The 16,725-nt window shown below is 50.5% G+C and overlaps 1 protein-coding gene across 1 annotated transcript in view; it reads right to left on the bottom strand.

Moving 5' to 3' along the window:
- The window catches only part of LOC113490565 (hydrocephalus-inducing protein homolog), a gene marked incomplete at its 5' end in the record, with an annotated part of 80,709 nt that overhangs the window by 27,613 nt on the left and 36,371 nt on the right, over positions 1 to 16,725 (bottom strand). Inside the window, 5 exons of the mRNA XM_026867084.1 lie at positions 2,175 to 2,488; positions 3,328 to 3,471; positions 5,210 to 5,353; positions 7,216 to 7,471; positions 9,611 to 9,849. Of these exons, the coding sequence (XP_026722885.1) occupies positions 2,175 to 2,488; positions 3,328 to 3,471; positions 5,210 to 5,353; positions 7,216 to 7,471; positions 9,611 to 9,849 (1,097 nt within the window). The remainder of the gene's footprint in view (positions 1 to 2,174; positions 2,489 to 3,327; positions 3,472 to 5,209; positions 5,354 to 7,215; positions 7,472 to 9,610; positions 9,850 to 16,725) is intronic.

Raw genomic sequence — 16,725 nt, 5'->3', positions numbered from 1 at the left:
GCCGTGAGTTGGTGTGAGTTGGGCACGTCCAACCACACAGCAATGGTTGGACTGTGTTGCTTATATAATTGCTCTACTCAAAGTAGCAGCAGTGATTAAAGGGTAAGTAGGAAAAATAGGTTGAACAATTCGAAGCAAAAAAGATCTAAGCACACAGTTTTGTCCAGGCAGAGGAACATTGTTCCCTCCTGGCCAAAATAAACGTGTGTGTCTGATTGATGGTGGGAGTCTCTGATGATTGGCTCCAGCAAGGTCAGATGGATGGATGGTTAAACTCTATTGATCTCACCTTCATGAGACCTGGTGTTTGATTCCCTTGCTGTCAGATCTGGGTGAGTTTGATCTGATAGTTTAGAATACTAACAGTTCTTAATGTGGACCAGAAATAATATCTGACATGCTGCCCTTCTGCCAGGCTCTTAATGAGCAACTTGAGGTGTCAACAGCTTGGAGACCATCTTCATTTCCAGCTCTGCCATGGAGAATCACATGGTGTCTGCTGAGGGACCCACAGAAAGTACATTTCTGATTAATTTACATACAGAGCAGAAAAGGGAGCTGCCACAACGTCCCCACAGCTAATGATCCAGTGAAGGGGCTATTCCACGCCCTTCGGAGCAGAGGCTGCTATCCTGCCAGATGCTCAGGACCATCAACTGCTACCGACTCAGCAGAGTTGGGTGACTCAGCATCCCCTGGAAGAACAAGCACCTGCAGGCTCGGGTCCAAAGCCAGTTTAGGTGGAGATGGGGTAATTAAAAGCTGAAAGCTGATTCAGCATTCACATTTCCAAAACTTTAAATTGGTTCTAAAGAAAGAAAGGAGTAAAGATAGACAGGCAACTGGCCAGCAAGTGGCCCCAGAAGAATTAATTCCACACAGGCTTTGCTGTAATGTGCTTGCTTCTCTCCTATTATAAAATATATGCATTGGTCTACCATCAAAATTAGATTTTCATTCTGGCTTGCAATTAAACCCTAATCTAATTCATCAGGAGATGACAGGGGCCTCCAGGCTGGGCTTACAGCTCTGCTCCTCCTTCCCTGCCCATCTCCCTCCACCTGCTTTTGTGGGCTTTCCTCTGCATTTTAGGGTCTGTTCTGGCAGGTGCCGTGCATCAAGAAGGGCCACACTAAAGACTGGTTGTTACTCGGTAAGATCTGGCTGTGAGCAGGCTACCCCCATGCCCAGGTCTTCTCCCCAAGCTCTCCTCATCACCACAGCTAATCTCAGGTTCCCAGTAGGTTGTCTCCTCTGAGCCAGATCCAAATTCCCTAAACAAACCTGTTTATTGATGATCTCTATTACTTTTAATGGCAGCACTTCAACACACAATGGTTAACTTTGCTGGGTTTCCTAGGGCACTATGGAAAAAACATTTGCTACTGTAATTAAAACTGCCCAGACTAGACTTTTGACTAAGCAGAGAGGCCACAGTGGGAGGAATTGCTAGTAATGTGTTTATAAATGTGCTCCAGCACAACTGCAAGATTGCTCTTGGGCTTGGAAGCCACAGCCCAGCACTGGCTGGCCCTGCTTCCCAGGACGTTCAGACAGGTGCTCCCACCAACACCTACAGCTGCACCCACAGCTGCAGCAGAACCTGCCCTTTCCCTGTAAGACACTAAATAGCTGTTTGGAGAATGTGATGTGCAGTTTAACAGATGAAAACTCACTGCACCAGCGTGGTGTTAGCCTCAGGCCACAAAGGTCTGAGAAAGCAGCTTTCCAACACCAGCCTGCCTTCCCAGGGGAACCAGTATGGGGGCTACAGTAAAGCAGCAGCAAGAGACTGTGTAGGTTCTTAGTGTAAAATGACAATACATAGGCTTGGCAGGGAAGAAAAATCATATATCTGCTTGTCCCAGTGCCTAGGTATGGGTTTGTAGCTGCAGAAATAAAGCAGGACTCTAGGTTATGGACAATGCAGGAAGTGTTGGTAGCATCTCACAGCCCAAGCCTGGCTGGAGAACGTTGTCTCCTTCCCAGCATCAAAACGGTGATCACTTATTCCCTGAGCACCTAAGCCCGACCACGGCTGGGAGGTGTTACTCCCCCAGGGAAAGTTGAAAGCGATTTGTCAGATCACAGGCAAACAGCCTTGGTCTTTGCAAAGCACAAACGGGACACGAAGAAGGAGAAGAGCTTCAAGGAGAGAGCAAAGGGGCGCATACCTCATCTGTCTCACGCGGCTGTCCATCAGGAACGACCAGTGGTACTTGACAAGAAGCGGGCTGCAGTTGGTCATCTCGATGTAACGCACACCTTCGGTGTTGTTCAAGAGGCAGCCAAAGTCCAGGGCCGTGGGCTGGATATGGAGATTTGGAAAGTAGACTTCTCCCCGAACGGTGACCTGCTCCTCATGAGGATGCTCAAGAAACTGTATCTTTAGAACCTTCTCCACTACCCGGCTACACAAATCCTCTTCATAAGCAGGGTTAAATCTGATGGAGAGAAGAAGTTCCTCCCCTATCTCCAGCTTCATGGGCTGCAAGGAAATGAAGAGTATTAATCACCAGTGTGATGAAGTCCCAAGGTCTGGCAGCAGAAAATGTGGAAATGTTCAAAGTGTGACCACAGCATAGGCTTCTCAGTTCATCCTGTGTTTTCTTCACAGTGTCTGCCTGACTGCAAGCCCCACCACGCTCTGTCTATCTCAGGCTCATCTCACTGTGCTCTGCATCAATACACAAGGAAAAGAAATATTCTACTGCTCAATTCGGGACCCACAGGAGCCATGTGCTAAATACACAACTAAAGCAGCACTTGGCACACCAGGGCCTTTTGCCCCAGCTCTAGAGGAACTCCTTTGCCCTCCCAGCACAAGCAGCATGGCACTGCAGCCTCACCCTTGCAGGGGTTAGTCACTGGCACAGCACAGAAGCGGTGGCCGTGCCTACAACCTTTAGCAGAGCCCACGTCCAACCCCTTCCGCCAACAACAGGGCAGGGGCCAGGCAGTGGCTGGAGGAGCCTCCTCAGCCTTCCTGAAGGCAGGGCTGCCCCTGAGGAAAGCCAGCTGCTCTGGAGGGTGTCTGAGAACAGCTGCTGGAGAGCTCGATGCCTTCCAAGAGACACCGGTATACACGGCTTGCCCAGGCCTAGCTGCCTGCTCCCCTCTCCTCACGTCTTAGAGCCAGGGTGTATTTCCCCAGTTCAGATGATATTTAGTTTCCTTCAGCAGCTTGTTTCAAGTCTGACTTAGTTCAGGCCAGTCTATTGCTGAATCTAAAGAATAAACTTCTCTACTAGAGGACCTCCCAACAGAAACCTACCACCACACCCCCCCTCTTCAAACCCCACAGCGGGAAGGCCCACGGCTGCTCACCTGAGCGTCTGCAGAGAGGGGCTGCTGCTCCGCGTCACAGATTAAGAAGGGCTGCTCTAAGGCCAGGGTGATTCTGAGTGGCAGGGCGGAGGCGTTTCTTAAAGAAAGAGACTGGTGCTGCAGAGTTAGGACATCACCAGGTTGCTACAGAAACAGGACACAAGGGGAAAAAACAATGTGAAGTGGCCACGGAACTCCTTCCCTTTCTGATGCATTTCAAGTTTTTCAACCCCAGAAGTGCATACACCTCTATTTACTATTTTTATTAGTTTCTATCCTTCTAGGTGGTTTTTCTCTTAAGTATATCAGATCCTTTCATGTTTAGAAACCACAGCATCCCCCGGGGACAGGGAAAGACTCTGGCACACAGAGGAGGGAATAGGACCCTGAGAGGAGGCAGCTGCATGAACAAGACCAATAGCAGAAAGTGAACCCAGAGCACTTGTCTCCATTTTCTATCCTCTCGAGAAGAACGGCACAAGATGATTTTCACTCACATACAGTCATTTCTTACAACCTTGTCAGCTCTAGTAGCCTCATAAGAGCAGTGATGCTGGTCAGAGGAGAAAAGCGAGCAGGATTTGGCCCATAGAAGAGAGCCTGCAGCAGCCTAAGGTTGGCTTTGAACATCTACAGGCACATACAGCCAGCGAGAAACCTCAACAGTCGGGCTGCAACGAGTGTCCTGCTGCCCCTGCTCCAGTGACAAGCTGTCTGTAGCCTCAAAGCTCAGCTCTGCCTAAGCTATTTCTTCCTGTTTATGCATTGCTCTGGGCTTCCTGCATGGTTTATATAAACTAGACAGTGTTTGGGCAACTTGTTCTGGATGTATTGATATCAAACAGCTGCAGTGTCATAACACTCAATAAATCCCGGCACATGGCATCAAGCAGACCACAGGCAGGCATCAGGGATAGCTGAAAAGCTTCTAATTAAACCTGTACTGCCTGCTCACAGGATTTTATGCTTCTCTGGAAGCCTGGGAACCAGAGGAGAGGCCTGAAAACACAGAAACTAAATAATGAAATATCTTCTCTTTTTCAGACACCTCACGGGAGAGGGAAAAGTGATGCAGGAGTCAGGATCCAGAGGCTAAGGGGCACCTGCTTTGCGCTGGCGTTATCATCACTGCAGCTGAAGGATGTCTGCAGGTCCTTTGAAGAAGGTGAAGCTTGGGGAATTGCAAAGAGCTACCATCCATGCCAAGAGCAGGGAAGGCAAACAGACAAAATGACAGGTTTTTCTCATCAGTGTGAAGAGCTGACAGGAATCTCAGTTCTTCTCAGCTTCCCTACAGGATCGGTGTTCAGACATCACCGTGCCTTGGAGGATCCTCAGAAGCCTCCCTTCACACCAAGTACAGGAACTGGTGTCTCTCTAGAAGTAGCCATGATCCCCCTCGGCAGAGCAGCTGTTCTCTCTGTTTTACTTGGGTGAAGTTAAAAACCAGTCCCATCTCTGAAAACACTCTCGCTTACTTTATGAAGCCCCTCAGGAAGGGTGAGGAGGGGGTTTAGCATCGCTCAGCTGCAGCACTCTGCTTGCCCACCTGCAGCCCCAGCACACGAGGTGGCTGTGCAAAGCCCACGCTGTTCTCGTGGGTCCCACACATCTCTCCCTGTGCCCTTTGCTCAGCAGCTCAACTCTGCCTCCACATCAAGAAGGCAGAATACAGCTGGTGGGACTGCTCCCGATCCCAGAGGGGCGAAATATTGATCTCAGTATTAATGGCAAAATCTTGGTCCCGCTCAGCTCAATAGTCAAAGCCACAGGGACTTGGAGAAGCCATACAACTTCCTCCTTTGAACACAAGCACACGCCGCACCAGGCTTTCAGTCACCAGCCATGCTCTTCAATGCCAGGATGAAATCCAGAGACTTACCTTCTCCACCCAGAAAGTGATTTCTCTGGAGGACATTTGCAGGACGGGAGCGATGAACTCGCAGGTGACATCCACTTCCATTATCGGAGCCTTCTCTGCCTTGCTCCCCACGACGGCGTGGCACAGCAGCCGCTCCTTCACCACCTGCAGGGAGGAGTCACCCGTCACCCAGCAGGGCCCAGCAGGGCATCCCCAATCGCACTGCGTTTGCTACCCACCCAACCACAGACCCTATTACCACCATCAGGTTACAGCCACTGGGCTCCTCAACAGCCCCCTTTTCTTTCTATGCTGTATCCCATTTATTCTGCTCTCAAACGTCCGTAATGCCACACCCCACTATCCACAAAAAGCCCTCGTGAGTCATGTGCTGCCTACAATTGTAATAGTCCCTGCCCCAAATTATTAGTTTTGATTTGTCCCACTGCCAAGCATAATACTTACAGAAAGCTGTAGGAACGGATTAAAAAAAAAAAATCTAAAAAAATGCAACTACCTTAAGGGAAACAGGTGACAGAAGGGCCAATGCTAGCAAACCCTCCCTTGGAAGCTTAGAGGACAGGATCCATGGGAAAAACCCAAATAGGACGACTGCCTTCAGGTAAAGAGGGGGCCACTCATTCCTAGCAGGTACTGTGCCCTCCTAGAGCTGGTTTTAAAAGAAACCTCCCCAGGAAAGAGATATCTTGCAGTTTACATGAAAACCCTCTGCTTAAGCTGGATGCTCTTAAGACTTTTTCCTGATTTCTCATGGTTTCAGTTCCCCAAATTCCTCCCTTCATTTCTCACTCTTCCCTCTGCTACAACACCACAACTCCTCCTCAGAGACTAAAGATTCAAAACCATCTGTGCTGCATGTGCGATGCAGGGAGTTGGGCTTCTGACCGACATCAAGAGTATTAAGTTCTCAAGACCCGAGGAAGGTGGAAAGCCACTCCCAGGGTCTTGGCTTTGACTGCAGGAACCAGGTAGCCACAGCTCAGCTCACAGATCCCCTTTCAGCTTTCCCAGGAGGACAGCCTCTCCAGCATCCTGATCACTTTCCTTCCTTTCTTTTCCCTGCTTCAACAAAACCTTTGGGCTCTGAACTGCACAGAGACAGTCCCATCGCAGTCAACTAGGTGAGTAGTCAAATATTCCTCAAGCTACCTACCAAGGCAGCCCTTTAAAACACCTTTCAAAACACAAGAATCAGCAGGAGCTTGATGCAGATTTATTCCACATTTGCCTAAACATCTGTGCCCAGCAGTCTTGGAGAGAGGGAATGCACACCAGGGTTAGCTGGAAGTTTCTCTGCAGAGTAGGGTGTCCCCTGGAAATAAGAGTCCAGGGAGGAGAACACCCCGTGACCCTGCTGAAATCTCCTCCTCTGAGCTGCCATCCAAGGCGAGACCTGGCTGCCCTTGGGACCCTGGGACTGGCTGAGAGACTGGGGCGAGCCGTTATGGAAAAATTGACAAAGTCAAGCTGTCAAATATAACGATCCCTGCAAACAGTTTCCCACGTGGATGAACATCACCCGATCACCACAGCTGACACACTGTGTTCATTTTTCTGCTTCAGGACTCAGTGCTAGACAAGCCCTCTGCCCATGTTTGTCGACAGAGGAAAAATGATGCTACTCCCAGACACTCCCTCCCTTCACAGGTGTTTTGTTTTACTCACTGCTTCCCCCATATACATTACTTTGCACTTTGTTATTTACTTTCTGCCTGTGCTCCTAGTCTAAGCGTAACTTATTTTCTCTGCCCTTCCTTTCTGCCTCAGCACATGACACCTTGTAACCTGCCATTTGCCCCTGAAGGAGCAATATCTCCTTCAGTCCGTGTTTTGGTATCAGCAGGTTGGGTTTACAGCAGCCATGGAAACATGAAAAAGCCTTAGGAACTGACGGTGGCCAGCAAGGAAAGCAGCTGGTGCTGCCATGGTAACTTATGGTGTTAGAACAGTTTCTTGAAAGCACTTGCTCCTGATGGGGAAGGCTCAGCCCTCGGGGGGGACCTCACCTGAGGAGTGCTGGAGAAGGCTTCCAGCACCATCTCCGTAGTCTTGCCCGGCATCAGCTCCACCTTCAGTGGTTGAACCTTAAACACAGGGCGGGCAGGTCTGGGGCTCTGGGAGGAATCTTGGCCCTTGCTGGTGCTGACAGCAGGGACACGATGACGCTGGCGAAACGAGCCAGAACCTGCTGTTGACCAGTAGAGCCAATGGGTGCGCCGTCCTTTGTTTGTTATCTTGAAGCGGTAACAGCAGGGATCCAGGCTGGAAGGGAAAAGAGATGGAAAAAGTCATGGGAGCAGCTATCTCCCAGCGGTCACCCAGCTTCAGCATCCTGATGGCGTTACCTGACTGCACACTCAGCAATAAAAGCACCTCCAAAAAGGCTGACCTAGCTCAAAGCTTCAGCAAAAGCCAGACCTTGGTTGCCCCCAAGTTTATCAGCATCCAGCAGCTGCTCAGTTTGTGTACAGCAAGGAAGAGCTGCATGAAGATCATCATCTCAGCTGCTGCAGACGGAGCATCACCAGCCTAGAGACCCTCCGGTGACCTGGGCACCCCCTGCCTCCCTGGCGGGGCCCCTGCCCCGGCACCCCCAGCCCCTTAGGGAGCATCCAACCTCATCACCCCCAACACATCGTCCTTTTCCTGAACAGTGCAGCTGGTGCTGTGGTTTAGGAAGATAAATGCACTTTGAGAACATAGGATCAACAGAAGTTTCCCCAAATCAAACATGGCAGCAAGACCAAGTCTGGATGCTGAGGGGATGGTGCAAGGATGAGAGGTGAATAACTAGAGCTAGATATAAACCAAAATGAATACTCAATGGAAATTGATTTCTTCATGTAAAGAAACACAAACTGCAGGCTCATCTGGAGTAATTATTTTACCCTCTATAAATCTGAGCATGACCAGGACGTGAATTGTTCCTGGAACAGTTAATGATTTTTTGAAAAGGACAGAATACACGGCTTACAAAATGCATGCCTGCCCCAGGCAGCTAAATGCACAGACCGGAGCCAAGAACAGAACAAACCAGCTGTTGAAACAGACTGTTAAAACATGATGCGTACAAGCTTAGTGTGAAAAGGTTTCTGTGGTGGACAGCACAGACGAAAGCCTGGAGAAGCTCTGGGTGGATGCAGAATTTGTGGCTCTGGGAAAGCCCAACTCATCTGAGATGTTACCTGGGTCCCGTCTCAGCTCACCTGGCGGCAGCTTTGCAGCTGACAGCAAAGGCAACAACTCCAGAGTCTGCAGAGCAAGATGTGAAGGGGGGCAGAGGATGATGACACAAATCACACTGACATCGCCCACTCTGTTGAGTAGCCAGTTTGTGGCTGCACAGAGCACAGGACACGACGGACAAGCACCAAACTCCCTGCAATGTCCCTGCGCATGTGGTTGGCTTGTGCATGCTTATTTAAACCCCCAAAAATCTATCCTGAAGAGTAGGATCAACCTGCTCTTTCTACCCCCAAATTTAGGGATTGGACTGCTGTGGACACTCTGCAGCCAGGGAAAGGAACAGGCACCTCAAGAAGACTATTTTTCTCGTCCTAAGAGGTGTCCGACACAAAGCAGGCAGCACTTTGAAAAGGCTTATTTTTCTCCCATTTACAGGAACAGGCCTGGTCAGATAGAGGCGTTAGGACCAGTGAACCCCCTCCTTTGAGCCAAGCTCTTTAATTAACACCTTCCATTTATCCTGCCCAAACTCAGTGGACTTCTCCTCCTCTCCCTTCCAGAGCTGGTCCAGTGCCAACCTTGCCTGCCCTCGCCTCAGGCTCCGCTGCAGCAGCGACGCCAAGGAAAGCCGGTGGGAGAGACGAGGGAAGAGCAACTACGTCTGATGAAGAGCAGCCCGGCAGGGGAGACGGGGAAGGCGAGCAAATGAGGGATGACATGGGGCAAAGAAATTCTGCTGCTCCTCCAGGACCACTGGGCAGAGGGCAAACAAAACAGCACCATTAATTTAGTCAAGGACCTGCTAACAAGCTACCACCAAGGTTTTCTGCTGTTGCGAGATGATACACCGCAGGGAAGGGAAAAACAAGCAACATTATTGCAAAGGGAAATATGTTTATACTTGTAATGTAGCATCTTCCACCCAGAGGCTTCCAGGACCTGCTGTTTTCCTCCAAATCTCTTTTTGTTCACGTGAGGAAATAGATGTATTATAACTAAAGACAAGTCAGTGACAATTTAACAACTTGTTTCCATTTTGGTGGCTTTTGAGGGTATCTAACAACTTTCAAATGGCCATAGAAGGTTTCTAAAGGAAGCCCTGTGGCTTCAGGAAAACGGAGCCAGGGCCTTGAGTGCTGAAGAACAACCAGCCTGAAGGAATACAGCAAAACTGCTCCTTGCTGAGCCCACAGCAGAAGCTGACAGATACCCTACCTGAAGTGGGGTCCCAAGTTGAGCTCCGGAGCAAAGGGTTTGTCGGCGACAATCGTGGTGCCGATGCCAACAGCCCTGACGGGGATCACGTAGGTGTGGCTGTTCTCTATGGACAGGTTCACCTCGTCCTTGAATTTCTCTGTGTCATCCAAGCTGGCTATGACAGCCACAGACACCTCTGTCTCAGGAGGAATCACTCCTTCACTGGGTTCAATCCTCCAGCACGAGCATTCGCGAGCCTGTAAGACAAGCCAAACACTAACTTAGCATGGAAAGCACGGACCCCGGGCTCTTGTGGGGGTGCAGGAAAAGGAAGGACTGAAGATATGAGGATAAAAACCAGAGAGGCTCCATTTCCCTAAATCCAAGCTGGAAACAACAACTATGCAGGAGCTTCTACAACCTGTATTTTACCTTCCTTTAACAGACTCACTTCATTAACCCCGTGTTGCCCAACCCAAGGGATGCTCATCCTCTGGAGGAGGTTATTCCTCCTCCAGTCTCTCTTTTGGAGCGCACGCCAAGGGAAGCTACTTCACCTCTCCTGGCTTCCTGACAATGGTGGCTGGGTTGGCATAAAGGCTCAAGGCCACAAGAAGCCAGGGCTGCTCAAATCCCACCGCAGCAGCCATACGGCTGGGGGATACTGCTGAGAGCCTGAAGAGTAACTCTGCAAAACGGGCTGATCAAAACCCAGACACCAACGTCTTCTTTCCCAAGTTACTCAGTGCTTCTCAACAGCCCCCGAAGAACCGAAGCACTCGGTTCCCACTGATCACCAGCTGCAGTGAGGTGCCCCAGTGCCTTCTGCTTTGGAAAATTCAGCTATAGATGTTCATAGCAGGGCAGTAAAGCAATAAGCAGAAAGCAAACTGGAAGACATGTGTACTGTAGGCACAGCCCGAGCTTCCAAGCACTCTCTTCCCTCTGGTTTCTCATGGACCCTCCTCCACAGTTGGGGCAGTGAAGGTGCTGGACCCCAGCCCCTCTAAAACCACGTTCCCAGGGAGCAAGCCTGCAGAGAGGAAACGCACACCGTGCTCCCTGGCCAGCAGGAAACACACAGGGAGGCAGATGTACAGCTTCCAAGTGTCCATCACGGTGGTGGTGGTGCCTGCACCCCACGGTTCAGTGCTGTGTTTGGGGTGACAGGCACTACTCACCCAAAACTCTGCAGTATTGTAAGAGAAGAGGTTTCCCCCTGCCTTTTTTATTTTTTAATGGAAAGCAACAGTGTGCTTGGGGGCCTGACATGATCCAAGCAAATGCTCGATCCAGGTGAGGTTAGCTCGAGTTTCCATCCGTCAGGCTGGCAGCACTCAGCTCTAACTGGGCACCAGCCAGCCCAAGGGAAAAGAGCGTCAGAAAACCGAGCAGCACTTTGAAGTCTTGGGAAGCATTTTAAATAACCCCCCAAAGCGACCTCTGCTAGCAAGGGTAAGAATTTCTGGGGCCAGGGAAGCAAAAAACTTGCTGAGCAGGCAGCATCCCAGCAGCGTGTGTAGGATGCCCCAGCTCGGATAGCTCCTTAGGCTGGCTGTGCCCTGCATGGAGAGCAGGTCAGGTCTGCACGCCTGCATCGCAGGTGGAGCATGCCAAAGGCATCAACATTATTCCAAGTGCTGGCAAAATCAATCAACTCTGCTCCATTTAATTTGTCCTCTAGAGCTGCAAAAGTAAGTCTTAAAAAAAGCAAGATGAGAATGGGATGAAGGAAGGTTGTTAGCACAGGGTAAACTCTGGGGCCTCACACAGGATCCCACCAACCCTCCTCTGCTGCCCCTGCATCCCGTGCACAGCTCATCACTAGCCTCAGAGGCATCCACTGCGCTGCCACCAGCCGAGGGCTACCCAACCAAGGCGTTCACACCAACCAGTGGCTGTTAGCTTTTCTTTGCCCTCTGATTCATGTTAGCTCACTGGAAAAGGAGACCTGATAGCTCCACCCCAGAGGTGAATCTCATGTCTGCTATCTGGCAAAGCTCATTTATCAAAGCTTGGCAACAAGCCAGGCAGTAAATTGTACCCAAGAAGCTATGACAGAGGAATAATGAGAAGCTGTCTCGATGGAGCCAGACTTTGAATTTCCCAGGGTGAGCCATGGCCAACAGCCCACTCCAGAGGAGCAGGGATGGCATCGTGTCCTCATTCTTTCCATTAGCATTTGGTGTGGGTCCAAGGGGCAGCACAGGGCAGCACAGTGCACCACTGAACAGGAGACCTGCTGGGACCAAAAGGCTCTGCCGGGCCAGACTCACTCAGGTTTCCAGGTCAGCTTCTGCCTACATGGATCCAGGCTGCGTCCCAGAGACAAGGAATCTCTTGGAGCCACGCTAAAAATTCCCTCCACTTTGAAGACCATGATCTAACTTCTGATAACGTCCCTGCTACTCGCTTATCCTTGAATGCTCCAGAACACAACCCAGTAGCCCTGTGCACTGGATAGACAAAAACAGTGGCTATTTTTGTCCCTGTAGGAGGTTGCACAGAGTCCCTGAGTGCTGGGCAAGGGTGGGGGTCAATCACTTATTCAAGAAGTTCAATGCTGAGATCATTAGCTTCTCCCAGGACAGATTGCCATCGCCAATAAGAGCTGCCAGAATTTGGATCTAAGACACCACTGTGCATCTGAGAGATGGATGGATGGATGGATGGATGGATGGATGGATGGATGGATGGATGGATGGAATGGCATTGATGGCTGGGATGGGATGGATGCCCTAAGGGACAACTGAGGAGCCACCACACTCAGTTCTCTTGAAGCTGCTTAAAGCTAGTTAATTAAGGGATCTGGTCATTCCGGCCTTGCACAAGTGAAAGAGGAAGCAGAACTCAGTATTAAAATGCAGCTGTACTTTACCAAGCCACAGCCCTAGCGAGGGAGCATTCACACCTCTGTCTGCCGACTCATCGCTCCTCATGGAGGCTGCACATGAAGGGGAAATAAAACCCCGTCCCACATCAGTTGTGCACAGAGCCACATCCCAGGTGTTTCAGCAGTCCTGAGGTGGGGGACCCTGCGTTCTTCATTTCAAAGGTACTCTTTATCCGCACAAACTGCCAGTGGCAGAAGAGAGCCCCAGACCACCCCGAGCCCCAGCAGGAGGTGGAGGTCAGGGCATGAGGCTGGCTAGATGCTCCCACCAACCACCAGCTTCCTCCTGGCACCTCAGCACCAGCATCTCCTTGCTAAAAGCACGGATGGGGACCACTTCGGTTTAGCCTCTGCCCCAGAGCACCATCAAGGGGATGTTTTATGAAATCAAAAGGCAGAGCCTCTAAAAAAAGGTAGCGTGGCACTCACTGCCACTGACAACAGAGCCTAACTTGTCAAGCTTGGTTCAGCCAATAGCAGACTGCTGAGCGAGCTAACAAAACTTGTCTCCATTTGTGTCCCTGGTCCATAGCTCACCCCTCCAGATCCCATCTGCGCTTCCTCGCTGGGCTGGGGAGATCAGGGCCACCTGGTTTGATAACCAAACTCCTCCTGCTTTTCCTTTGGAAAAAGCACCTGGCTGAGTCACTCTTCTCGGAGCATAACTGCCTTGAAGATTCTACCCTTCTTTAATTCAGTTAGCCAACAGGTGCAGCATGATACGGCAAGTTTAGTTTCCCTAGACAAGCAGGATAACAATTTCTTCCATTACTGAAAAACAGCAATTCTGAAAGGGTGTGAACTCATATAAGATACCTTACGTCATAAAAACCAAACTCCCCCCTGTGGCCAGGTTTCAGGCACCTTTTCCAAGGTCTCCTCCACACCTCTGCTCCCCTTTCTAAGAGCCACATGCTCTGGACTTAAGCCTGCTGGACCTAAGCCTGTGCGACACTGGGAGGGACGTAGCCTTCCACCTTCCTCAGGTTTTGGTACAACCTGTCACCAGGGCAAGACTGACGCTCCTGGCCATGACCCCTGCTCATGACTGATGCTGTGTGGTTCCAGGCACAGGTGGCTACAATGAATGGTTCCCTCCAGCTCTGGCAAGACCAAACTGGCTGGAAATCAGCAAATTGGTACTGCTGTATTAGCAAAACATGGCCTTTAAAACCTAAACTAATGGTTTAAGCCTAAAGGTGAGCTTTTGGAGCACCATGAGGCTCTGGTGAGACAGCTCTGGAAAGAGTTAAGCCTGTGCATCTGTTCCCGTGCTGGGCCTGGCTCATCCTCATGCCCCACTTTGCGAGCTGACTCTCTGGTATGTTTTGTTTTCTGTATCGGGGCAACTGATAGCATCACTGGCTGGGTCTCTGGCTCAGTCGCTGTGCTGGTGGAGGCAACTGAGACTGGCTCTGCATTTTACCCCGGCCCGGATACTGTACCAGTAACTTCACTCTCAGGTTCTGTAGCCTTTTCTGCCCCCTGAGGGCAGTGGGTGGTATTAAAGAGGACACGGTGGGCATGGGCAAGTCCCCAACACATTGCAGTGATTTGTGTCTCCTGGGTTTTGCCCGCTTGGTAACACACCCTTTCTAAGCAATCCATCAGCTTATCAGGGCTCTGCACTTGATCGGGAGTGAAATTCCAAAGCATTGGAGGTGCCCACCGACTCAGGACTTTGCCCATCTTTTCCCACACCCCTTGCCACTCACTATTATCTGACCTCGGGGCAGATTTCTGGACACTGCTATTGTTAGAGAAGCGCCACATGGCCCAAAACAAGATCTGGCAGACATTCAGAAAGCATTGTGCTGCAATCACAGCGACCTGCAGGCTCCAAGGATAATTGAAACTCCCAAAACCCGAGAGGACCTCTTCCCCTGGCTCACCCACAGAGGGTGTGACACCCCTAACAAAAGCCCAAACAGCAAACAGGTACCGGCCCTCCCCCCCTCCCCCCAGCAAAATAAGACCCTTTACACATTTTCCACTGATAACAAACACCAGCACTGGGAAACACACAGTGGATATAAGGAATAATCCAGCTCCACCAGGCAAGCAAGTGGGCCAGCATCGCAAATATTTTCTTATCAAACAGTACAAATACAAACAGAAAAATTGCACCCAACAGATTGCTCTAGCACACTCTGGTCAGGGTCTGTCCCTTTTTGATTCTTATTTCAACCCTCTTGTGCCCCACACTGCTGCACCAAAAAGGCTGTGGTGGTTTAGGCCCTGCCGGGACCAGAGACCACGTTGCTGTTGTCACTCCCCCACCCTCGGATACAAGTAGGGCACAAACCCCGGGTTGAGATAAGAAGAAATTTAATACAACAGAGTAATAAAACAATCTGAACAACAACAGTAGCAATAATAACAACAATAAACAGCAATAATAGTAAACCAGACAAAAGATATACAGAGAAATACCGCGATGGTTACAGACAGCCCCATGCTGCCCGTGACCAAAGCCACAAAGGAAAAAGAAATCCTGCGCTCCTGCGCCCGGACCTGACATCAGCATGGTATGAATAACCTGGCTGGAGATCCCTTCCCCCTCTCTGCTGGGGAAAACTTAACCCTATCCGAGCTGAACCAGGATAGCATCTTATTTCAAAAGTTCTGCTCACCTTGGAAGAGACCCCATATTCAGGGCCAGTGTTGCCTTTTAACTTTAACACTCATTTCTAAATAGCATTGCAGATATCATTTGAAGGGCACAGCACTGTTACCCACAAAAAAAGCATCTTGCCTTGCTCAGATAATGCTCTTTTCTCCCATAGAGCAAGAAGAAACCTTGACTTGACAGGAACAGCAATTTGCATGGGATGGTTAATACCATCACCAAGGTGGCACCATGGCCATCTGCATTACAGCATTTTCCTTTCCTGTTTCGAACAAGATACTAAACTTATACTTGACCTGTTGCTGTCCCTGTGTTTAATCTTGTTCGGTTTGTTGAGCTGCCAGTCAGCGTGCTGTAACATTGCTGATGCAATGCTGCTGTGAAAATTTCAATCATAGCTCCTTCCTTTGAGCAAGGACCGTGATCTATAAGCCTAACTGCAAACAGCCACTGTTTCGAGATCAGCCATCAAACAGGAGACAGGGAAATCACAGCTCACCGTCCTGCAGCAATCTCCAGGCAGGAAATCAAAGCAGCAGCTTTTCTGTCTTAGAGAACACAAGACTTGGGCTCAGCGGCACAACTGGATGCAGGATGCCCAAGTCACCCACCAGCAAGGCTAAGGGACTGACTCTGCTCTCAGAGGTACATGTGCAGTTCATCCTGGCACCTGACTGCATCTCAGATCTTATCTCCAAAATTATTCAGTCCTCTCTTCTTCCCCTCAATAAACGGCCAGGCAGCCTAAGGCAGTAGCAAAGGGCGAAACTTCAGCTGAGCAGCAAAGCAGCACCAAAGGAGGCAGCTGCTGGGGGCAGGGAGCAGCTGGAGCACACCTCGCCTGCCGCAGTGCTGCTCCCCTGGAGCTCAGCATCAGGGGGATGAGGAGTCTGAAGAGCCCTTGCTGAAACAACTGATCGAGCAGGTTCTCAGGACCTGCTTCTTTGAACACCACTGTGATAGCAGCAGCTGTCCTGAGAAGCCGAGATGCTCACTGTGGGGTAAGTTAAGCCTGTGGGGTCAGCAGGGGGGACTACAGAGCATCAGAGCCCACCCTTACTGCAGGGTAAGAAACCATCCCTGACCCACCTGCTGTTAGTGTTGTATTTATTGATTAGCCACAATATTTGCAGAGATTGCAGTGAAGCAGGATAGGACTTATTGCCCAGCCCCATGCCTTAGGGCCCTGAGGCAGTGCAGAGGCAGATACACCCTGCGAGCCCCCCGGGGACACACAGGCTGCCCGGGGAGGGAGGGCAGGTGTGAGGCCGGAGAGCAGTGCCTGAGCAGCTCTGCGGGTCAGGGCCTGGTATGAGCACGCAAACCCCGTCATTCACACACCAGCACCACCCACCCCAGGTGGCTTGCTCTCTGCAGAGATGGAAAGCAGGTTTTCATTGTGGAATCAAAGCAAGCTGCCCTGGGAATCCCCACTTTGAGGTTACATTTATCCCCCAAACAGCTGGAAAAAGCCACATGAGGGAAATTCAGCCTCGTCCTTAGCCCAGGAGGCTGAGCCTGTACTCTCACACACTGCCTGATGCTCCATCCACCACACCAGGCCGGGGCTAACCAGCCCCAGGAGTCTGACCCACCTGGCATGGAGAAGAA

The sequence above is a fragment of the Athene cunicularia genome, unplaced genomic scaffold, assembly GCF_003259725.1.
Source record: "Athene cunicularia isolate RWA unplaced genomic scaffold, athCun1 SCF_14, whole genome shotgun sequence".
Taxonomy (NCBI): domain Eukaryota; kingdom Metazoa; phylum Chordata; class Aves; order Strigiformes; family Strigidae; genus Athene; species Athene cunicularia.
Note: the sequence above shows the minus strand (reverse complement) of the source record. Positions and strands in the feature narration are given on the sequence as shown.